Source organism: Lupinus angustifolius, unplaced genomic scaffold, assembly GCF_001865875.1.
Source record: "Lupinus angustifolius cultivar Tanjil unplaced genomic scaffold, LupAngTanjil_v1.0 Scaffold_2_2, whole genome shotgun sequence".
NCBI lineage: Eukaryota > Viridiplantae > Streptophyta > Magnoliopsida > Fabales > Fabaceae > Lupinus > Lupinus angustifolius.
The window spans coordinates 128,550-154,251 of record NW_017716413.1 but is presented as its reverse complement, the minus strand read 5'-3'; the positions used below and the strand labels follow the sequence as shown (position 1 = coordinate 154,251).

General features: G+C 31.4%; 1 protein-coding gene across 1 annotated transcript; it reads right to left on the bottom strand.

The window, feature by feature from the left end:
* Nucleotides 1–263: 263 nt before the first annotated feature.
* On the bottom strand, nucleotides 264–23,276 carry LOC109337115 (bidirectional sugar transporter N3). The gene is made up of 8 exons (XM_019574009.1): nucleotides 23,266–23,276; nucleotides 7,406–7,409; nucleotides 2,185–2,284; nucleotides 1,934–1,970; nucleotides 1,615–1,825; nucleotides 1,184–1,348; nucleotides 974–1,093; nucleotides 264–710 (listed from the first exon to the last, which is right to left on the bottom strand). Exons 3-8 carry the CDS (start codon nucleotides 2,228–2,230, stop codon nucleotides 480–482), a joined length of 810 nt encoding a protein of 269 aa, XP_019429554.1. The 5' UTR covers nucleotides 2,231–2,284; nucleotides 7,406–7,409; nucleotides 23,266–23,276; the 3' UTR covers nucleotides 264–479.
* Nucleotides 23,277–25,702: the final 2,426 nt, after the last annotated feature.

Genomic DNA, 25,702 nt, shown 5'->3' with positions numbered 1-25,702 from the left:
TACACACTCCCATTTTTGTTGATGGTGAGACTCGAACCCACAACCTCCTGCACTCTATTCTTTAGAACCACCCTCTTCACCATCAGACCAGCTTATGACTCCCTAAAACTCCTATGTTATTGCATACATTTTTTTTCTAAAGTGAATTGCTTGATAAAAATATGAACAAAGCATTTCTGAGAATATAATAATGAAAGGGAAACGTGAGATTACCTAAAAGAGATTATTTGAAAGCATAAGAACTTGCTAAATTATTTTATTTACTACTATTATGAGTTCTGATGACATAGAAGGAAACGAAGAACATTGATTTAAGGCTATGAATGGAGTCTAACAGGATATAATGATAGAATAAATGACCTATCACACTTAGGTGACTACATACAACATAATGTAATAAGAAAAGTAGATAGATAATCTTCACAATCAATTATTAGTCTTCACGAAACGATTGAGGCATTTAGACAGTGCATTTGTCATCATGTTGAATGTTTCTCTCCTTCTAATTCTTCATTATTTCCTTGTTCAATATCTTCCTCCATTGGGAACACTTCATGACCATTTCCAATTTGGCTAGCCCCACCAACGTTTTTAAGTGTCTCTTGTGATGCCTTCTTTTCATTTCCAGTGACCTTTTTGCTATTATTCCTATAAATAGCGTAGAGCAGCATCTGAACTAACCCCAGTGCAAAACCCAGCACATTTGGGAGCTACACACATTAACACAAAAAAATTGAAGTTTTTTCCATGTCTAATTCATTGAGTAAGATGCTTGAATATGAAACTAATGATTTTTTATGGCATGCCATGAGTGCAAATTTAAACATAATTTTTAAACAACAACAATTTTCATAGGATGCGAGGAAATATATATATTATTTTAATCTTAAACATGTCTTCAAAGGCACATAATAGAAAGCTCTAAATTTAATTCATTTGCCCTGTATGTATATGATAATTAATAAATACTTACGGCAATGCATATGTCCTTGAGAAAGAGACCATAACCAAACCACATTATGGCACTCAAAGTGAGTGTAAATGACAAATTAAAGGGCATAAACTCAACACTCTTTGTCCGAACAACTTGTCTCTGCATAACATTGTTTATGAAATTCATTAAGGACAACAACTTCTATGAAGTTAAATAATATAGAATATAGAAATTAATTAATTTACTTACCACTATGCTTAGAGGTGCTGCAAACACACTGATCGAAATGGAAACACAAATCCATCCAACAACTTTCACACGTAATGGTCCATCATGCATTGCAAAGCGTGTAACTAAGAGGATCAAAGCAAAGGACCCCACATTCATTGCAGAAAATAGCTTAATTGTTAACCTCTGCGGTCAATAGTAATAGACTAAATTTTAGTATCAGAATTGGAATGAAACATATATATGCAGATATTTTAGCTCAATTATTATTGGTTAAGTGGGTATGGATTCATATAATTATAGGAAAATGTTAATTACTATATGTATATGTTGTCTTTTTATGTACTTAAAAAAAGTGTATAAACAAGCATGGCGTAGAATTAAAGCATGAGAGTATTGGTTAGCACTTCAAATTGTGTTTTCAGAATCCTTATTGAACATGAATACAGTACCCTAGAATTGGTGTCGGCAAAGGTGATGAAGAAGATGATGTAGATGAACTCTACAACAGCTCCAAAAGAGTTAATAGTAATGAGGAGAAAAGCTCCCTTTTTAAGTAAAGCATAGTAAAGCCAAAGCATTGAACTGAACAATGCAACCAAATAAGGCAGTGACTGAAATCCCTCTGTTGATTTCTTCTTGTATATTCTGTAAAATGTCACCCTGCAAGGTACAAAATATTCAATTTTATAAATATTTTCTTTTTCCACAATTAAAAACATGTTATTCATTAAGTTGGACTAACGGATTAATTAATTGATGTAAACTTACATTGGAGCCAAGAATACCATGAAGGAAATGACATTACCTGCATATCCAAATCAACTTCAATACATTTTTTTCATTTGCTTAATACTACTAGTATATAATTGTAGCCGAGGATAGAAATATTATCAGTACTCTAAATTGTAGTTACCGATATAAAATGAAAGGAGTAATTTGTATCCAAAAAAGAAAAGACTCATATATATATATATATATATATATATATATATATATGTTTTGTAGTATATGTTACGTACCTAACATGCCAAAGGCAAAAGCCAAAGTATTATGACTGATAGTCATGCTCTGTTTTTACTTTGGTTCACCACAAGAATTAGGGGCTACAGAGAAAGAAACCTCAAAGTTTTTCTAGTACTCGATCAGCCCCTGATTCTAATGCAAGAAGGTGGTGGTGACTATGGCTTCACAACCCCACTCTATATATATACATGCTTGCACACTAGAGAGCAATTAATTATTCATCTGGAATGCGAGCTTGTACTTTTTTCAATAACTTGTATTGTTCTAACCTAGTCAATAAGCTATTTTAGTGTCTTTTAGTAAACAATAATTTAAAGTAAGTATTAAATATGTTAAACTAAAAAAATAAATATATATTTAGAGTTTTTATGAACAACATGTATTTAATAAATCAATAAATACACAAATGCGTAAATAGATAAAGAAATACGTGTCTTTTTTGTGGTTTAATAAATTTAAACCAGTTTTACAACTAAATTTTATAGAATTGATATAGATGAGTTAGCTAACTACACAATTATCAACTCATAGCTAGGTTTACAATTAAAAGTTCAAAGTTACATGCTATGAGATCATAACTACATGGTACAAGTAGTTACAAATTAGTTTTGCATAATGCTAATTTACTATTGTTGCTCCAAATATATTATCATTGAGGTTTTATTATTGTTAACAAAACCATGCATTTTATTTATCTTTCATTACTCATAATCATTAGTCAAACACACGCCTACATTCACCTATGGAATCAACATTATTCCATTTCTATATTCTATATTCTACAGCAATTTACAAAGACTATTCTTTTAACTTTATTGTGATAGTGCAAACCGTGATAGCCTATACTTATATACTCATACTTATATACTCATACTTATAATCCTAAGTTAGGAAAACGCTTTAGTTCAATAAATTACTTACATAATTATAAACTTTGAGCTATATTAACAGTTATAAACTTATAACTACTTTCATAGTTAAAAATGCAGACATATATCTATAAAGTTGCACCTATAAACTAATTTTATTGAATAGACGCTTTGATAAACAAAATTTGGGGGCTAACTTTAAGGTGTTCTTTATTTTATTTTAGATAAAATGTTTTATCAAAATTATTGAAGAAAAAATTATATTTATTTATTCAATCAGGAAAAGGGATTTAATGAAGGAAGGGTACTGGAGTACAAACCAACCATGAACAAAGATACAACCATCACCCCATCCTCATGATACAACTACATTGTTGTTAGGATCCATACACATACAAAACATGAACACTACTTCACTACATAATCATAAGCTAACATACTAGAATATTTATTGATGAACATTTTCTATAAATTTAATATCCCTTCCTCAAGCACAAAATTTGATTCAAGCTGAACAAGCTTTACAAAATAGCTATATTATATTGCAAACTGCCAACTTAAAATAAATCTGTTACAGACAATATAGTTATATTACACCCACCATTTCAATCCCAAAACAATAGATAAGTAGGGTTGATGTATACCCTGTTACATGCCAAGTATTAGAAGAGTTTCATGAAAGCTTTTCAATTATTTGTGAATCATATCATACTTTTTTTTGAAAGGAAAATATTTATTTAAAAATAAAGATGATTTGAGAACAAGCATCCTCCCAACTCCCAAGTAGGAAAAAATCATCTAAAAGACAAGATCAAAAATCATCAACATTTATAAAGTTTTAATCGTAGTTGTTTATTTTAAAATTGACTTATTTTTTTATTGAAATGTCAATTCTCATTTTGTCCTTAATTTCACCAAATTCCATATTAAAAAGGTGCATATACTATTTTTATATATTGAAAATGAATTTTGTATTATATTTTATTTTAATTTTTTAGCCATAATTTAATAAAAAAATTAAAATTATAGTAATATATATATCATGGTCAATATTAAAAATATATTTATAAAAGGGGAAGGATCTACTCACTAATTCAAACCATTGGATTTTCCTAGAATTGATGACTAGGATGAGGAGTAAGTTTAAAAAACTTGCTCTTGTAGTAAGTGGATCCCTACCCTTTATAAAATATCTAAATCAATCATAATAATCACAACATAAACAAATAATCTCATATCACTGTCTATAATTTATTATGTAAAAATATAACATTTATATTGTAACCAAATAAAATAGATTAATTTATATTCAGTTTTCAATTAAGACGAACAAACATTATAATTTTAATAGATTATAACTTCATACATTATAAATTAAAACTAAAAACATAATATATTCAAAATACACTTATAAAAAGGTTGGAGAGAGTTATGCAAAATCATCATTAAATATTAATTAATTATAAAATCATCAATTTAAAGTTTTTATAGGGTAGTGTATCATCAATATTTATATATATTAATAAAAGAATAGTGAATGATATGTTTTTTTGTACAATCAAGTGTCTTCACCTTTTTGTATAACGAATTAATTTTTTGGATATATGATTGTCTTTCTCATTAAATTTTTCTCCTAACAAATGACAAGTTGATAGTATATTTTATGCTAGGAATGCATAAACTATTTTATCAAGTAAGGAACTTCAACATCTATGGTGTAGCTAATTATTTTCAGAAGTACCCAAGTTGTAGTTAGAATCCAATTCAAAGTTTTGTGTTCGTAAGATAAGAGAAACCTTGAGCTTAGAGTGGGGGATACTAAACTTTGGATGTAAGTAGTATATGGTATAAAGTTAAAAAAATACATTCATCAGGTATTTGTCTAAATTGTAAGAGAATATATTTCAACGAGTACCTATTTAAATGTATAAAAATACACTTTTACAAGTATACATAGAAATGTAAAGTATAAATAGACATAAAATATATTTTAAATATATTTTGGGGTAAAACTATATTTAGATATATACCTATTTGAATGTATTTTTAAGTGGACATTGCTATAAACAAATGTATATTAATCTTATATAACACATGTCATAATTTTAGTGATTAAATAAAATAATGTTATGATGAGATACTTTATTCTTAGAAAATATAGTAGTACTTTAACCAATTGTACAAATAAAAAAGAAATCTAACAACCTCCCTTACATGTATATGGTTCATATTTTCGATATATTTTACCCCCTTTGGGAAAACGGTGGTGAGCAAGAATAGATGGACCCATCAACTTGAGAGGGGCAATGGTGAATGCAAAAAAGAAGTCATTAAGTTATATTATTTTTATTAATGATGCTTAGCCAGGAAGGAAACAAAAGAGGGCATGGATTGTTAATTGGCGAAATATACATGGTTCATATATTTATTATATTTTTCTGTCCTCAATTTGTTTACAACCGTCTAATTAATGAGAGAAAGACTTGCTTGTTTAAAAAGTTCTTAGCATCATGACTACCACTTTGACCCCAAAAAGGTTGAGATTTGTGTTCACAAATCATGTATTACTTTCCAAACATCCCGTTAACAATAGTGGAGAGAAAAAGGTACATATATTAATTAACGAAAAATAATGCTGCAACTCACCAACATATTTAATTTTGTGATTTCAACCCTAACATGCATGCAGTCTTTAGTTTCAATCTGTGTGGTCTACATAAACCTGCCAAACATAAATGTTTTTTTTGTTTCCCACGTTATGGCAATCATGTCCAAGCCAGAAATATCCACAGGTATGTAAGGCTAACTCTCACAGTGAGCATTTTTTCCATCCACAAGACTCGAACCCAAGATTTTACTACAAAAAATTAAGTATATACCACTTGATCCAATGTCCGTTGCCAAACATAAATGTTGATACTATATAAGGAATAAAATCTACGGTTACAACCAGACTAGTACTCTCAACCACGAATAATGATACTTTTCCTCTGTCAGAGAGAATCATGATTGAAGAAAAAATATATGGGGTAACTATTACTTGTGTTTTGTAACTAATTAATAAAGTGTGAATAAAAAAGTTAGAAAATGTTAGGCAATCCTGCATGCATCCCTCACTAAATAATAATTAGGTTTATTTACGGATATAATATATTCATTTTTACTTCCTCATAGCAAACTCTAAGCTATCATAGATTAATTACATGAATCTACCCAAGGGTGGCCCATTGAGTATGTAGGACTAAGGTGAATTTTAACCCGGTGCTTTCTTACTCATAAGAAATAAAAGGGCTTTTTTAACCTCAGCCTCGAGGATAAGCATCAAAGAACATATAATAAGCTACATATATTAATTGATTCAAATTGATAAACACAAATTTGGTGGAAATTTGTGAAATTGAAAATGTTATTTAATGTTTATCCTCAGCCATTAGGGTTTAAAAAATCCTATAATAAATACTAATAGTATAATCAATTTCTCCAATAACTTTGGGGCCTAATAAAACAAATAAAATTGTGCAAAAAGAGAATACGCCATTAATAATATTTTTAGGCTGTCTAAAAAACATTTTGTTGGGATTTGAATTGGTGATGTATTAGAATGAGTTCCTTTTATTACTTTCTTATTCATAGGGTAAAGAAATACTTTAGTAGTACCAAAAAGAATGAGACCACTTTTAAGAGGTAATATTCAAATAATTTGGGGCAAAACAAGGGTTTATTCTGGCTAAAGTGAAGTGTATTTAATATTTTGCATGGCATTACCTACCCCAATTGTTTACCAAGATTCTAAGAGTTGAACTAAAGAATTGAAGTCTTGAAAGGAACTTTATCGGCAAGATTAAGGGTTCAAAATCCTAGAATCTTCATAAATCTACCAAAGGAGGTGCCATATCCCTCACAAAATCATCAGAAAAGTTCTATCATATACAATTTGAAATACACATGCAGTCAGGTTTTACAACAAACTTGTAATAATTTTATTTTATTTTTAAAATATAAAGAGAGAAGGGCATAATTTATCGTTCTCGATATTTTTCTTTTTCTTAACCTAAAAGGTGTATAAATTTGTTATACAATCTTATGTACAATATACATTATTGTAAAAAGTAAAGTGAGAAAAATATAGCCGTCTACTACCTACTACAATATATATAGAGGGATAATTTTTTTACGGTACCAAACTTGCAGAAAGCAAACTATAGCTAGCTATAACAAAGCGATATATGTAGCCATATGAGAGCCAACAACTAATTAACAAAACCAAGGAAATGAAAGTTGGAATGATATATAACATGCATAAAAAATGATAATCAAAAGCAATATATGTATAGATTGAACAATGGACGTTCCTATTCTAGTGGTGAGATGAGTGAACAAGATATTGAAATATAACATTTAATAAAGATTGATGGAATGGTTTTGCAGTTTAATAAGAGTGACTATGGTATTGAAAATTGTTATTGCAACAATTAATCACGCCAAAGATAAAACAAACTAGTTCTTTGATTCATATTTTTAATGCAGTATAACAATTGATATCAAATACACCCATAATACGAATATCATTATTAATTTTTAAAATACCCACAATATACCTACCACCGCCAACTCTCGAATTCCCGAATTTCCCACAATATTAATATCAATATTAATTATTGAATTTTTCACACAATATGTGTACTCGTGCCAGTTCTAGTACTACAAAAAGAAAGATGGAGAATGAAGTCATAAATGCTTCGCAAAGAGGGAGAGAAGAAAAATTGAGGAAATGTGTATCAACTGTTGCATTTTTTCTGAATGAGAAAGCCTCTATTTATAGGCGGAGAATATTCATGTAATGTTTCTACCATCCTATGCGGGAATTAGGTTTTTTTTTCATTTCACACTACAAAGTTCTCTCTTTGTTTCAACAATCTTCCACTTGAAAATAGAAAAATGAGAACTTATGCAAGTTTTATAAGTTTGTGCATAAACAAAAGTGTCATAAGACTTGAACCATTGTATAGTGATTAAGATTCAGATGTTACTAGAGTGACTCATAGTCTTGAACTCTATTTCCGACATCATACTACACACAATATTTTCAAGGGTGTATTTTTTAAGTCAGTGCGTTAAAGATCATGCACATCTATCCCAGTATAGTGTATGCTCTAGAACTTCATGCCCCTAAATTTTATAGGAAGTGGCCCCCACTTCCATTTCCACATAGACGAGTCTATAAAATGTACTCCTGTATCTAGGTACTCAACTCCGAATGGAGTATAGATCTCATTAAAAGTTTAATTCATCTTTCATCTACTACAAGAATCATGCTTATCATCATTTTATAGCATGTTTATTCTCATATCACTTTCACAACTTGTTATTAACCATTGAACCTATTTATTAGGATCTCTAGTCAGTTAGGTCGAGTTACCATCATGAATGATCCTCGTTCTAAGTACAATAGTCATGTACTCTAAGAATTATTATGGACTTTCTCTCTAGCTAATCCTTTCATCAAAGGATTTGTTAAGTTATCATCAATACATGCATGATTCACTCTAACAGCTCTTGTTGAGATTTATTCTCTAATAGTTTTATGCTTACGACGTATATATCGTTTCATACTGTTATAAAATCGGCTCTCAATCTTTACAATAGTCGTGATACTATCATAATGGATCAAAAAACTTGTATCAATTTTTTCATAAAGGAATTTCTGCAAGCAAGCTTCTCAGTCAACTTGCTTATTCACTATCTATTACTAGTGCTATCATCGCAATCTCCACAATGGACTAAGACAAAATAGTCTATTTCTTTGACTTCCAAAAAACAGCCCCACCAGCTATGCTAAGTATATAGCCACTGGTTGCTTTGGAATCATGTGAAAGAGTTTCCAATCACCATCGAAGCAACATGAAACCTTTGGTAGTATCATCTAAGATTCATTATTTTCTTAAGGTACCTTATGACCCATTGTATAGTGTGTCAATGCTCCATACTAGGTCTAGTGCAATCAGTGACATACCAAATGGTACCAATGACACTGGTATACTCACTTTGTCGTAGACCTTCACGAATGTTCCTAATATGAGTAGGTCGTCTACAAGTTTACACTTGGGTCATATAATGTGCTAGCAAGTTTATAGTAAAAAATTATGATATTCTCAACATAGTGAGGGTTAAAATCTCTCTTTAAATAAAAGAATCACACACTAAGAACATAGCAAATCTACAAAAAAATAAAATAAAATCTGATTTATGGGTAAAGGAATATTTACTCTTAACTCTCTTCAATAATTTAATTGGGAGATCCTACTTTATTTTACATGTGCAAATTTCATCGTTATAAATAAGAAGGATAGGTGCACATAGAAATCTCTCCAAAAAAACCATTCCAAAAAATTCATGAAACACTCATTTTGCTCTCTAAAAAATAGCAAAAAATAAATTGGTAGTTGTACATCTCAATCCAAAAAAATAGCAAAGAAACACACACAACAAATCACAGACACCCTGAAATTATCCCAAACACGCAAAAATCTCAAATAACTAAAAAATTATTCCAAAAATGTAGCAAAATAACTTGCAACATCCCTTTTTTCATATGTTGTGTTTAGAGTCTTCTATCACAAAGTTGTTCATGAGTTGTACAACACTACTCGGTTTCCTTGGTGTTTTGGGACTAGTTGTAGTATGGTAAGCTATCTTCAACCTGACAAAGTCACGTTTTATAGTCTCAACATTTGCACTAAATCTGGTTAGTTTTTCCTACTAAGGTTCTTTTCAATTTTGGCTGGTTTGTTGTCAACGACTCGTATAATAAGCATTAAAAATAAAAATAATAAAGGTTTGTTTATATCATTAAAAATATCCATATTTAAATTAGTATTTAGGAAAATATATTTTAAATGGTAGTCTTTATTATAATAATATAAGTTTTGGGAACTAATCAAAGATGGAGGAGGGTCGTGATAACACTTTTCATCCTCAAATCTTTTACAAATGGTAGCGTTAGGATGCTTCTATTCATTCCATTAATTCCTAGAATTAACAATAAAAATACTTTTTAATTAAATTAATAATTATCAATAATAGTAATTATAAATCATTTTATCACTAATAAATAGTTATCAAAATTTATACTTTACACACAAAATGAAATGGGCTAACCACATCAAGGACAGAGGGAGGGTCGCATCTGAGGGCTTCTTTTCCTCAACTCATCAATTGGACGGTCTCGCTATACCATTTCTACTCCTAATTAAAACACTAAGCCCATAAACAATTTTTTAAGAACTATGCAACTTTGATTTCCTATATATCATATGGATATGTAGGAGTAGGTTTAACCTTGTTAGGCACAACAAAAAATAAGTATATTTTTTTCGTTTTAATAATTAATTAAATAATCAAATTACTCTAAAGTAAAATATAAGTCATACAATTTAGGAGGACAGTGTTTAAAATAAGCGGATATGTTTATAATACATTCTCTATTCCGTAACCGATTCTCGAACATGTATATCAAAAATCCAAAGCCCATTGAATTTGGGCTAAAATATTTGTTTATATTTTTTACCATAAAAAATATAATGGCGACTCTAAGAAATTCACGCAAGCGAAAATTGGGACGTGCCACGTTATAATTCCAGAAAACCATATTTAAACAAAAATAGAACAGAAAAAATCCATAAATTGTATTCATTGATTAATTGGTTAAACCGAAACAATAAGTGTCATTGTATTCCTTAAGGTTATAATCTATATATTATATTCTCTAAGCTTTTAATCTATACATTATATTCCCTAAACTAATCACTAATACTTAGAACAAAGTTTGACCAATCTTCCATAAGTTCTGTAATTTGGTGTTCTGTGTATGTGTCTACATCAAATTGACATGAAGTTACTCATTGCTTAATAATCTCCTTCATGGAATACAACACATAATAATTGCAATTGTTCTAGTTGTTTTAGCAGGGACACTATAATTAAAAAAATTAATATATAATTATTTTTACTTGAAATATGAGTAATACACACAATTGTTTGAGAGTTCGTGCACATACCTTTATTTGCATCAATTTGATGTTGATTGATGTAGATTTATGACGAATATGAGTTATGTAAATTTATAGACCCCTAAAAACAAAACAAAAACACTTAATTAATTGTAATCCAAATGATAGTGAAATATAAGAAAGTACTTGAGTCCACTTATATAATGAGTATTTTCTTCATAATATGGTACTTATTCACATTGTCATGGACCATTGAATCCAAATATTATTGTTGCTCTTCAATGCGATTTATGACAATCAAAAGTCAATGAACCCATTACTTTGTTTGCTATGTTTAGGTCTCACCACTTTGTCATTTTTGGTACATGAACATCAAAAGATTGCTCTTTTTCTCTAGGAGGGGATATCGTTGAGCTATTTGTATATTTTTCATTGCCTATAGAGTGTTCATGTACCTGAAAATTTCAAGTCAATATATCAATTATCGGTGAATTGATAAATATAGTTAGCATGACTAGCTAATGTATTGAAAATCATATTGGCATACAATAGGATCTACAACTACAAGCTTTATTGGCTAAGCTAGATAAGTGCCTATGGACCCTCTCACTATCCATCTATCCTCATCAATAGGAATTAGCCCCAATGCATCACCATCTACTGAAATATAAATCTCAATCTTCACATAATTCTAGAGGTACATGCATTATGTAGCATAACATCTGATAAGTTATGCATTTTACCAAAACCCACTAAGTACTTAGATATGAAATCCATATATAAGCTACAAGTGATGACACCTTAAATGTTTGTAAAACATATTAGTTTTTCATGAGTATAATTAAACTAAAGGGAAAGTAAACTTAAACTAGTCAATTTATGTTTACCTCTAGAATATATAACTAGAAAGTGTGCAATTATCTTTGATGTTAGGATCATCGCATTGTTAATGCCCTAGAGTCGTCTTCTCTTGAATGCGACTTTCTAAAACACTAATCGGGTCAGAAGGGTCTTCAACATGTCCTACATCTCAGCTAAGTCGGCTCTGGTTGCACGCTTTTGAGGGGCTCAATTGCCTCACTTGTTCACCTCAAATCCTGCGCCACCGAATACAATCAGAGTATTCAGACAGTCTTAGTGTCTTACCAAGTACCTCATGACTATCCGAGCTTTGTATGTCTCCTTCTAATTTAGTATTTCGTTTAGGGCAACCTAGCACATTAAGAAAAAACATATTGTTAACCACACAAATAAACAACTAATATATCACAAAGTTATAAATAGTTTAAATGATATGCACTTACAATACGGTTTGTCACTTCTTGAACGTTTGCATTGTCAATGACATCCTCCTTATTCTTATGGGCATCCAACTAGAGAATGACCAGATCTATTGACAATACATTTGAAGGTGTCTCAACTTGTTCCAATTGTAAGCAAAATTGACCATCGTAATTAGAAAAATTCTTGTGAACTTGTCACATATTGTGTGATAAAATTTAAATAAACCATACTTATAATTTTTCCTCGATTCCTCTATACTTTGTTCGAGAAGCTCGATATGGATACAATGGTTTAGATGCTCTCTTGCGCTTTTGTTCACTTATTTTATGCCAAAACAAACAAAATTTATATCAATATATACTATTATCATGTATAAAAAAGGATAAGTTATACATAAAAAGAAGATTATTTTACGAAGAAAGACTCATCTTTTGTACATCTAGTGACAAAAGTCTTCCAATCAACCTCATAAATGATATTTGGTTGCAGGTTTAAGGTTGATGTTTCCATTAACATCTCTAACATAATTCTCGACAACATCTCTAAATTGTCGATGACTCTTGCTAGTAGTTTTAAGGATGTAATCGTTGTGTTCCTCACCAATATCAAAAGCCGACTGAAAAAGATCATAAATATACAGTTAATACATATCAAACATCTATAGGATAATGTATAATATCATAAGTAAATAAATATGAATAAGCTATAGGGTAATGTATGTTACTTACTATTATATCATTCAAAATGATATCCTTCAAGATATCCAACATCTTATCATCCCAGTAGTTGAATGATGTCGACATAACTTGCTTAATCACAACTTCAATGTAGTTTACTAATGTATTGACACCCTTCATGTTTAATAGTGGCCTTTTGTGTTCCATTCAATCGTTAACTTGATATTCTTACTTCTAGCACAAATGACTCTCTTCATCGTCGCCATCGCACGTGAAGTCCTTTTTTGACTTAGGGTAGCATCATCACCACTATGAGAGTCATTGTCGATGTTTTCTGAGTGAATGGGGTTTTCTAGATGAACATAGTGAGACTTGAAGGGGGAAAGTGAATAGGTTTTGTATTTTAAACACTCACAAATTCAACAACGCTAACTAAACTAAGCGTTGTTGGTTCTTGATATTTAGTTGTGCTCATTGTAGTGAGCATTATCGAATGTGTTAAGTTTTGACATTCAACAATGTTCACTATACTAAGCATTGTTGAATTTATTTCCACCTGTAACATTTAACAACGTTTGTTGAAGCAAACACTGTTAACTTTGATAGGCGAATATACATTCAACAGTGTTTGCTTCATTGAGTGTGGTTGATTATTTTATTTGAATAATAAAAAAAATTAGAATTTTATGCATGCATTTAGTAGATTAATTAATTAGAATTTGCTATTAATGAATATTAATGCTAGAAATATTTCAAAGTTAATGTTAAAAGATTCATATAATATATATAATATGATATTAGAAAATCTATTAATTATTTAATTTAATTAGAATATAAAAAGTATTTTAATATTCATATACTTTTTGTTTACCAACGGGTGATGGTTCAATTGATACCTGTGGAAAACCAAAAAAATATACCTTTTGCTTACAAATTTTTTTGCAAAAGTATGAAAAAACACGAGTTTCAACTAAGCTCACTACAAATAGCATTGTTGAATATATGCAAATTAATAGCGCTTGTTTCACAGAGCACTGTTGAATCTGGAGGCATACATTCCACAATACTCATTGAAGCAAATGTTGTTGAAAGTATATCCGCCTATAATATTAAACAGTGTTTACTTTAATGAACATTGTTGGTTCTCTTCCGCCTTACATTTAACAGTATTCTACTTATGAGTGATGTTGAATGAACATTGTGAAATGTGAATTCTAGCATAGTGAGGGAGTATCGGGAATGATTAACCTAAATAGAAGAGGTGAAGTTCAACAAGACACTAAGAAGAGGCTAAATTCATATTTAAAATACATCCCATAGGATACTTATACCATCATAAAACTAATCAACTTCAATCCATTTTTACTACATAATCATCACCAAAATCTTACTCCTAAAGTCCATGATTTGTATATATTATAAACCTAATTATTATTGTAACATGTGCTAGGTTAAACTTTTGCTAGCTTTTTCTCTGCTTGTTCCCGGGGCTCTTATTATCTTTGGGTTTTTAATCCTTATGATTAAACTGGTTGAAACTTAATATTTAAGTAAACCTAACTGTTGTTTATATAGTGGGTGGATGCAAGATTCCAAAAACTCTTCTAATTTTTTATGGACACTTTTAACAGAGGTATTAGTTACCGCATATATGTTTCTTCAAAGATGATTCACTAACAGCGAAAAAGCTAGTGATTAACGGTTGAGAGTGTACTAGTTTGGTTGTAAGTGACGTAACCCCAGATTTTATTCCTTCTATAGTATCAACATTTATGTTTGACTGATCTATATATGTAGACCACACAATTAAAGTCTGCATTCTTGTTAGGGTTGAATCACAAAATTAAAGATTTTTTTCAGTTGTAACACTAACTATTCTTTAAATCAATCGTCCAACCTAATCATTACATTTTTCTCTCAATTATTGTTAACGGGAGGTTTGGGAAGTTATAAAGCATGATTTTTCAACTTTTTGGAGTCAATATGATGGTCGTGACACTAAGTACCTTTTAAGCACGCAAATGGTGTAAAACAAAATCATTTTGTTGGAAAAATAATACTCTTCCCATTTTGATCAAATCATTTTACATTTTGTAGAGGTTTTTTTGTGTCGAGGTTATACAAACCTCCCCAAATAAATTGAATGAGGCGGATCAGACAATTAATTATTATATATTCCAATAATAGTTATAAATTAATGAGATTAAAGGTTGAAAATTATGAAATTAAATTGACGTTGAACTCCTCTATAAATATATTTCTTTTAGCATTTCTCCATATGTTATTTGGAGCTGTGGAGGTTGAAAATCTCCACAATTAACTTTCTCAAATCGTGGAGGTTAAAAACCTCCATAGATAAACTCCCACAAATGTATAGATATTAGAGGTTTTCTAAAACCTCCGTAAAACGCTTCTAGCGATCATAACTGTGGGGAGGTTTTTGAAACATCTGCAAGTTATATTGTGGAGGTTAAAAACCTCTGCTAATTACATAAAAAACATCTACTAAATACAAAATCCATTGTAGTGGCATAATATAACAAACTATTAAAAAATTAAATTTTTATACAATTTGACTAAAAATAAGCTCATTTAATACATATTGTATTAAAGAGATACTGAGAAGTCTACTATCTATCTATTAATCTACTATCTACATAATAAAAGAAATGGCTATTGAAATTACTAAATTAGATACTCTACATTTATGACAGGTACAAAGAAAATGTTATTTTTGTCAAATTGAAAGGGTGGCTGAAATTATTAAAACGACACTCTTCATTTGTAATAGATATAATTTCTTCGTCATATCAATTTCACATATTCTGATGAACACATCTACCATATTAAACTGTCAAACTCACTCACAACTATGATTTTCCATTCTTCTCACAATATGATTTTCTACTCTTTTAATTCTTGTCTTTGTTGGTAAATATACTTTATACTATTTGTCAAATTGTGTTCAACAAATTTATGATCTTCAACTCTCAAACCAACTCAGAGGTATGATTTTATTTTTATATTCTTTCAAAAAAAATTCATTTGTGGTAGATATAATTTCTTCATCATATAAATTTCACATTTTTATTCAACAAATCTATCATCTTCGACTCTCAAACTTACTTACAGGTATGATTTTCTGTTCTTTTACTTATTGTCTTTGTTGATAGATATACTTTATACTATTTCATTTTTTCATTTCACATGTATGATTTTCTATTCTTTTAATTTATGTCTTTGTTAGTTAATATATTTTATATTATTTCTCAAATTGTGATCAACAAATTTATCATATTCAACTCTCAAAACCAACTCACTGGTATGATTTTATTTTATATTCATTCAATTTTTTCTTCATTTGTGGTAGATATAATTTCTTCATCATATAAATTTCACATATTTTATTCAACAAATCTATCATCTTCGACTTTAAACACACTCACATGTATGATTTTCTATTCTTTTAATTACTTTTCCAATTTTTAATTTCTTTGTAGACTCTTTCAATTTTTCTTTTGTTGATAGATATAATTTCTTCATCATATAAAATTTTGCATCATAATTGTTTTTGTCAAAGATGTATGTTAAATTATTTCCCAAATGTGTTTATTCTCATCACATATTTTGTTCAACAAATTTATCATCTTCAACTTTTAAACTCACTCACATGTATAATTTTATATTTTTATTTTTATACTCTTTCTATGTTTCATTTGTATACTCTTTCATTTATTTCATTTGTTGATAAATATAATTTCTTCATCATATAAATTTTTGCATCATGATTGTTTTTTCGATGTATGTTAGTTTTTTTCCTAATGTGTTTATTTTTCTCAACTTAAATATGGATTGGTCATGGTCTTTGTTTCAACATTTGCACAAGACAAAATTCACCTCCTCAAACACAATTATTAGATATTGCAATTACTATGTGAATGTACAAGGATAATATATTTTTTATTATGTCTTTATTGTTCTCACTTGAATTATGGATTGGTCATGTTATTTGTTTCAACATTTATAGAAGAGAAAATTCACCTCCTAAAATATAATGATTAGAGATTAGCATTACTACATAAGTGTAGAAGAATAATTTCTTTATTTTTATTATGTGTTTGTCGTAATTCATTTTCAATGTAAAATTGTTCTGGATTTTTGGCATTTCCATATTTGGACAAGAATAATGTCATAATATTTTGTATTTATAATTCATTTAAATTATTTACAATTTCCCAATTTTATGCAATTCTCATTATGAGATAAATTTGTAGAATTATAACTATTAAATGTTGATTATGAATACTAAGTGATTTGATTTATAACTAATGAAGAAATAATATAATAAATCATTATAACATTTTTTGAATATATATTGGTTACTATAATAATTTATTACTTATTAAATTAAATGATAATAATGAATTCATCCTTAAATAATATGTGAGATCCTTATTTTTTGAATAAATATTACTTACTATCTTTGTATTATTTAAATATATAAAGTCATCATATTTAAAAATAAGAAATTAATTGTGGGTATATTCTTATATTAGATTAATAATGACTGACAAGTCTGGTGGAAAAGTAGAGACTATTATGTCCGTTACAACTGGACCAATAAATGTGAATCTATGGGTGAGCAAAAAAATGACAAATATTTTGTTCAAGGGTCATTGGAGGTTTATGGAAATTGATTGACTTTTACTAGAAAGAAGAAGAAGATTTCTAATAAACAACATGTCAATATTAATGAAATTAAAAAATTGAGAGATGTTAATCCGTTTTCCTCCTTTACCAACGGCCAAGAGAATAATTTGATTTCAGCTTTAATGCATAATTATAAGATGACCCACGAAATTAAAAATATAAGCAACCATAAACTTGTTACCAAGGAGGGTATTATCAGCTTAATAAATAACTGTTACAACTTTTTAATCCAACAAATAAAATGTAGATACTGAAAGTCTAATTAATTCATTGAATAAGATGCTTGAGTATTAAACTACCAGGTTTCTTTTTATTGTATTTGATAAGGACATGTTTAGTAATTAAAAAATCAAGCGGTTTTGAGTAGGTTAGTATCTTGAAGAAGAAAAAATCTATTTACATGGGAGGAGCAGCTTTGTGAATCTTTGTTGGAAATGCTTCAAAGTAAATCATGCATGATATATCAAGAAGCTTGACAAGTGTGGGTTTGGAAACATGGCCACTATTGTTTGGAACTTTGTGGTTAAGGAACAATATATTATTGTTGCATCAAATATATTATTCATCGTTTGAAGTTTTAGTAGTGGAATTGCACTTTTTAGTTGGTTGCATAGTTACCAAGAACACGAAGTCCACTTTAGTGGGTGGAGTTCTGTCAATTAGTCAAATAATTATTTCATTTACATAGGGAATCAACCTTATTCCATTTTCATGTTATATACATTCTTCTACAACAACCATCAGGATGTTAACTCACTAGATTCTATGTATCAAGAAAAAGGAAAGTTCACGACATTCTTTCAACTTTACTGTGACAGTGGAAACCAAGGGATAGGAGTAGTGTAATGTAGGTATTAGTCAATAAATTTCATGGCTAATAAAATTTAAAAATGAAGATGATCTCTATTTTTTGAGTTAAATTAAATGAAATGTAATCTATGTATATTATTATACAGCATAGGGTTTTTTGTTGATATACTATATTGTTTTAGGCTTTTTGTGGTTATCATTTTTCTCAAGCTTCCTTTATTATTAAAGTAAATTTTTTTATTAAAAATATCATTATACAACATTGAAGAGTTTCCAGAAAACTTCCAGTCATTACTCACACCTCTTTTACATTTACTTTATAATTATTGATCAAGTGATTGTTACATTGCAAACAATAATTATATATGACAAGTACTTATAAAATATGTAAAGCATTAAAGGGTAGTGCGAGGAAAACGTTTATGTGAAAATATCAATACTTATATACTTATCAGCAAATCATGATGTAGTTAATTATTATTTATGTACCGTATGAAATTTTTATAACCAGGTACTTGTAAATTTACCCCTCTTTTAAGAATATATGTGAAGACTTGGTATCCATGGATGAATTAATCAAGCTTGTAAAAAATGGTAATATCAACCAACAAGACTCAAACAAGAAGAAGAAAATCAAAGAGACTTCTTTTATTACTCAATTAATAATCGATACAAAGAAGAATTACCAAGCTGCTTTATATAGCAAGCAAAAGAAGAAGAGAATTAACTAAAGTTTCCAAAAAGGAAACTTACCTAAAAACAGAATTAACAGAATTATAAAAAATTGCTAAAAAAGGAAAGTTTTAGTTATCAAGTTGATATGTTCCCAAATGACATAGACTTTGAGTTGGGCTTGATGAATGAATGTTATCTTGGATTGGGCTTGGAATGTGAGTAGTTTGATTAGTATTTTTAACACCCCCCGCAAACTTGGCATATGAATATCCATAATGCCAAGTTTGGAAATAATGTTTCGAAAAGGGGATGGAGACAATGATTTAGTAAAAATGTCAACAAGTTGAAGTGAAGTGTGTATGGGAAGAAGATGGATAGTACGATTTTGAAGTCTTTCACGAACCACATGACAATCTATGTCAATGTGCTTCGTTTTCTCATGAAAACCCAGGTTTGATGCTATGTGTAAAGCCAAATTATTGTCACAAAAGATGCTAACGGGTTTGTGATGAGAAATTCTCAGATCTCTGAACAAAAAGATGAGCCATTGTGCCTCACAAGCAGCCATGGCAAGTGCCCTGTATTCTGCTTCGGAAGAGGATCTTGAAACGGTATTTTGCTTTTTGCTTTTCCAAGACACAAGTGCAGATCCTATGAAGAAGCACCAACCAGTTATAGATTTTCGAGTATCAATGCAAGTTGCCCAATCCGAATCAGAGTATCCTTGAATATCAGTGGTGTTGTTGCTTGAAAGAAAATCCTTTGTCCATGAGAGTTTTTAAGATATCTGAGAACGTGTGTGGCTGCCTTGTGATGTTGATCAGTTGGAGAAGCAAGGTATTACCTAAGGCACCCTACTGCATAGGATATATCAGGTCTGGTATGAGTAAGGTAAATCAATTTTCCCATGAGTCTTCTATAAGAGGTTATGTCTGATAGAGGTGAACCAGATTGAGAATGAAGAGGAGTGTTGTATGCCATTGGGGTAGAGGCTGGTTTTGCTCCAAGGAATCCTGTTTCTTGGAGAAGTTCCAAAGTGTACTTTCGTTGATATAAAGCAATGCCTTGTTTTGATCTAGCAACCTCCATCCCAAAGAAAAATTTAAACCCTCCTAAATCCTTGATGTTGAACTTGTTAATAAGGACAGTCTTTGTGTGTAGGATTTGATCAATACTAGTTGCTGTTAGGATCAAGTCATCAACATATACTAAGATAGTTGTGAAATCAGAGTTAGTGCTATGAGTAAATAATGAATAATCAGAGGAGGATTTCACATAACCAAGTTGCAGCAGAGTGTTGGTGAGTTTGGCATGTCATTGTCTACTTGCTTGCTTCAGTCCATATATGGATTTTTGTAACTTGCATACAAGAGTTGGATCTGAAATGTTGAGCCCTGGTGGTGTCTTCATGTAAACAGTTTCCTTAAGATCCCCATGTAGGAATGTTGTATTGATGTCTAGCTGGTGTAGGTGCCAATTGTGCATAGCTGCAAGGCATAAAATGACTCTTATGGTGGTCATTTTCACAACTGGACTGAAAGTTTCCATGTAATCCACCCCTTCTGCTTGAGTGAATCCTTGAGCAGCCAATCTTGCTTTGTACCTTTCCACTGATCCATCAGCATGATGCTTGATTTTAAAAATCCATTTACACCCTATGGCTTTCTTATCTAGAGGTAGATTAGTCAGGATCCAGGTGTGGTTTTTGGCCAAGGCATCTAATTCTGTGTGAATGACTTGTTTCCAATGATCATGTTGCATAGCTTCTAGGTAGTGTGTAAGAGTTTGGTTAGCTGATATGGATAGGGAGTAGTTCTTATGCCTAAAGGACAGGTTGTCATAGTTGAGAGTGTTACTAATAGGGTGTTGGATATGAGGGTCAGGAATTTTGGATTGGTGTAGAAGAGTCTAGTGATAATCTCTTAGGTAAGTTGGAGGATTTCTAATTCTCTGAGGATGCCTAGTTGGATTGGGATTGTGCAGTGTTTGATCTATTGGAGTAGGTTGATTTATGGTATTTGTGTTAGAATTGTTGGTTTCAGATGTATTGGTTTCAGGTAAGGGATAAAAGAACATGTATGGGTTGTGTACAGGGAGTATAGGGTGAGTTTCACTATCAGTATCATTGTTGTTAAAGTTAGTTGTAGAAAAAGGAAACACATGTTCAAAGAAAGCAGTATTTCTAGAAATAAAGATCTCATTTGTGTTGAGATCTAGCATAATGGATCCTTTAGTCCCATGAGGGTAGCCAAGGAATACGCATTTCCTTGATCTAGGATCAAATTTTTTCTGTTGGTGACTAGAGTAGATGCAAAACAAAGACAACCAAATACCTTTAAGTTGGTGATGTCAAGCAATATGCTATGCAATGCTTCAAAAGGAGATTTGTTAGATAGAAACATAGTAGGTTGACTATTAATCAGATGAACATAGTGTGATATAGCAAAATTCCAAAAGCAAATAGGCAAATTTGACTAAAATATAAGGCATTTAGCAACACCTATTATATGTTGGTATTTCCTCTCTACTATGCCATTTTGTCGACGGGTCTCAACACATGTTGTTTGGTGTTGTATGCCATATTTCATGTAAAATTCTTTCATTAAAAATTCTTGCCCATTATCAGTTCTAATTATCTTAACTCCTTTATCAAATTGATTTTTGGCATATTGCACAAAGGCTTTAACAAGAAATGTAGCCTCACTTTTCTGTTTCATGAAATGTGTCCAGGTAAATCTAGTTTTATCATCTACAATTGTCAAGAAATATTTGTGACAAAAGGTAGATGGGGTACTAACAGGTCCCCAAATGTCTATATGAATCAAATCAAATATAGATTGAGATTTAGAACTACTATCAATGTATGGTAGCCTCTTGTGTTTGGCCAAATGGCAGATTTCACAAGGGTCCAAAGACTTAATGCATTTAATAGATGGAAAATTAGATTTCATAGTAGTCATTTTCTTGTGAGATAAGTGTCCTAATCTAGAATGCCAAACATTGCTCTCATCATAACCAGTGTACACATTAACATGGTGTGATTCACAGTATTTCCTGCTGGATTGTGTTAGCACATATAGCCCTCCCTTTAGCTTAGTTGCACCAATCATCTTCAAGGAGTGAGGTTCCTAAATGTGACAGTAATTGGTGTAAAAATTTAAGGTGCAAGCTAAGGAGGTGGTGAGTGTAACACCGCGAATTTTACGATTTTGAATTATAAGATTTTATTAATATTAATTACATTTTCGAAAATGAATTCCTGGGAATTTTACGTAAAGAATTAGACGAAACTCTAGTTGAGTTTTAGTCTTGTAATTCTGTCTCCAATTTGGTGGTAAATTTTCATGATTTTTGGAGACAGTCGGTTTCGGACCACTATTGGGGCCAAATCTCACCCAGTACGACTCAAAAAGGGGCTTTTGAGTTCCGTAACTCGGAATCGAATTATGATCGTGTCGTTGACTTCGTAATCACATTTCGAGTCAAGATAGACTCTGAGTTGGTCCATAACTATTTTCCATAATAATTTCACTCGGAATGCCGAGATTCGAAGTTCCAACCGTAAAGTAAAATCGGGCGATCATTTTTGGCTACTCGAATATTGGCTGACAGTACTCGAGCATGGTTTTAATCGCGCGCGTTTCATCGAAGTCGTCGCATCGCATGAGTCACTTCACAAAATCTACCTACTAAATCTTATTGATTTACTACCATAAAATCCCCTAAATCACTCACTTAACCCATGATTCACTCACCTTCTTGGATTTGCTAGATTGCCTTGAGAAATGGGTTTATAAATCAGATTTCTCCCACCCCACAACTCTATAAATACCCATGTATCCTCATGCATTAACATTTTGCAAAAAGTTGGCAAATTGAAGATTGGAGAGTAAGTTACTCTCATCATCTTTTCTTCTTCATTTTCTTCTTCTTTCAACCTTCAATCTCTTCACATTCAATCAATGGATGTTGATGATATTGAAGTATATTGTTCATGAGTATGTCAAGAACTTATTCAACCGTTGAAATTTTCTAAAAAACACTTTCTAACTCATTTTGGAAGCAAAACCGAAAATGAGTGTTCTTGAACTCATGAAAAATGTGTTTTGAAACTATGAACAAGTTGTTTTCAAGAAGTTATTACATTGTTTTAATATATGAATTTTTACTTGTTTAAGCCTTTAACCATGGCTTTGGACAAGTTGGAAAATGGATGGATGAAAGAGTTTTAAGTATTTTAATAGTAATAATTTTTGAAATATCGGCAAACTAACGAGTTTGTATTATGGTAGTTACGAAGATTTCCGGCATTTGAACCTTGCAACCCAACCGAACCATAGTGATTTCTTAAAGCACGCTTCATTAAGGTGAGAGAGAACACATCGTGACATAGTGGTGTCCGAATATGACACACAGGTCTCCTAAACTATCTCAAAGGTTTTGGGGTTAACTTGGGTTTTAAGAAACCCAAGATTTCTAGTTTGAATGCTTTTGAATATATATATATATATATATATATATATATATGATTGTTGATGTAATGTGTTGAATATGGTATATGAATGTTGTTGGGAACTTTTCTGTGTGCAGGTGTTGGAAAAACCATGTTTAAATGTGTTTCGGTTGTCGAAAAGGGGAAAATTGGTATTCTGTCCAAGTCTCTGTCGCTTGGGCGAGGACTGGGCGAGAAACTCTCGCTTAGAGCACCGTGATGTAAGTAGGAACGACACTGATTGGATGATTGGACGGTGATTCGCTAACAATGTCTTGAGGGAGAGTCTTGGTGAGACGAGTCCCTTGTATTCCTAGGGAGGTACTCTGTTGGATCGGACAGTTCTCATAGGCCAAACTAGGCAATCTCTGACAACCCCTGGATTGCATTCGAGATCGATGAGAGGGATGCCCTGAAAGCGTTTGTACGACCTAGGTCCGGGTAGGACTGTTCCTGAGGGAACCGATCGATCTATTTTTACTTCCTTGCGAGGATATGTTATTTCGGGTGCGTACAAAGAGGCTTGGTATGGGACCTGTACTCTCGATTATTTCCGATTAGGATGTTGGATGGATATTGGTGTAAGGTGGATAATCATGACATATCATGCATACATTATCATTATGGAAGTGAATTCCCACGTGTGAGTTACAAGCATTGTGTATCCCTACGTTTATGCATGTGATATGGTTATGAGTAGAATGTTGATTATATTACTTGATATATTAGTAATGTTGGAATAGATGGTAAGTTATGTATTTCTTCATGATGTCAATGATAAATGATGAACTATATGTTAAAATATCTTTAAAGTCTGAGTGTGATATTCTGAGTAAGTCCACGCCGTCAATGAATTTATGTTCATTAGATGTCTTACTCTCTCTGCTATATTGTTCTTGTTTTGTATATATTTGATATGCAGATGACCAACAGCAATACTCACATTCGAGGTTATCACTTCACGATGTCCCCTATGAGACAATGGACTAGTGACGGGCACATATATACATACACAGGCCCCTGCGGTCTGTCGTTTCACATGATGTGCAACGGGTCATCGATGATGATCCCTCAACCCGACACCTACATTGACACTTCCTTCACCTTGCCGCCAAAGAGGCTGATGTCTCCAAAGGTTGGACTTCGATACCCGCCAGTCAGGAGTGATGGCGCTGTTCCCTCCCAAGGTTATAGGACGTGACCAGATTGTTTAGATGCTCCGTCATCCAGTAGAGCCAAGAGAAGCAGTGGTCTTGGAAAAGGTCCATGCAGGAAGGCTCCGGTGTTGAGAATGTCATCCCCTCCAAATTATGCCGCTGGATTATGGCATAATGAAGTAGAGGAAGAGGAGGACGAGGTCGATGAGCTCGTCAATGTAGAGAGCTCGGTGGAGGTGATCGACCTCGTGTCTGACTCGGAAGAGGAGGAGGACCCGAGTGAGGGGTCCAACATTCCTGGAATCTTTTGAGTCAGCTTGTGGACCAGTCGATGTCCCCTTTTGTTTTTTGTGGGGGCTGTGTTTCTTTTGATTTTGTATATGTTAGTGGTGATGTAGTTTCCGCCTTTGCTGACCTAGTCTGTATGAACTGACTATGACTTAACCGATTATATACATCGTATTATTCAGGAAATTGTGAATAAGGTTAAGTTATCATTCGATAACGATAAGTTGATTTTCTGCATTCGAGTTACTTAAAGTGATGTCCCGGAAAAGGAAAGGTTTTTAAAAGAAAACAATTTTATATCACCAATTCAAAAAAAAAATTACCCATTTTTCCGCAATGTTTTTTAGAAGTATTTTTCGGGGCGTTACAGTGAGCTTTGAAATGGATATAAGATTGAAGCTAAAAGTAGGAACATGCAATACATCTGTGAGGTAAAGGTCATCAGAGAACACGATGGTTCCTGAGTGATGTGTTGTAACTTGGTCACCATTGGGCAAGGCAATCAGAAGAGGTTTGATCCTCTTAAAATTTTGATAAAGTGCA

Coding starts and splice junctions, on each gene's coding strand:
- LOC109337115 (XM_019574009.1), bottom strand. CDS start 2,230: ATGACTATCAGTCATAATACTTTGGCTTTTGCCTTTGGCATGTTAG. Junction 1,826..1,933: donor ATGGTATTCTTGGCTCCAAT/GTAAGTTTACAT, acceptor TGTACCTTGCAG/GGTGACATTTTACAGAATAT. Junction 1,349..1,614: donor TTGCCGACACCAATTCTAGG/GTACTGTATTCA, acceptor TATTGACCGCAG/AGGTTAACAATTAAGCTATT.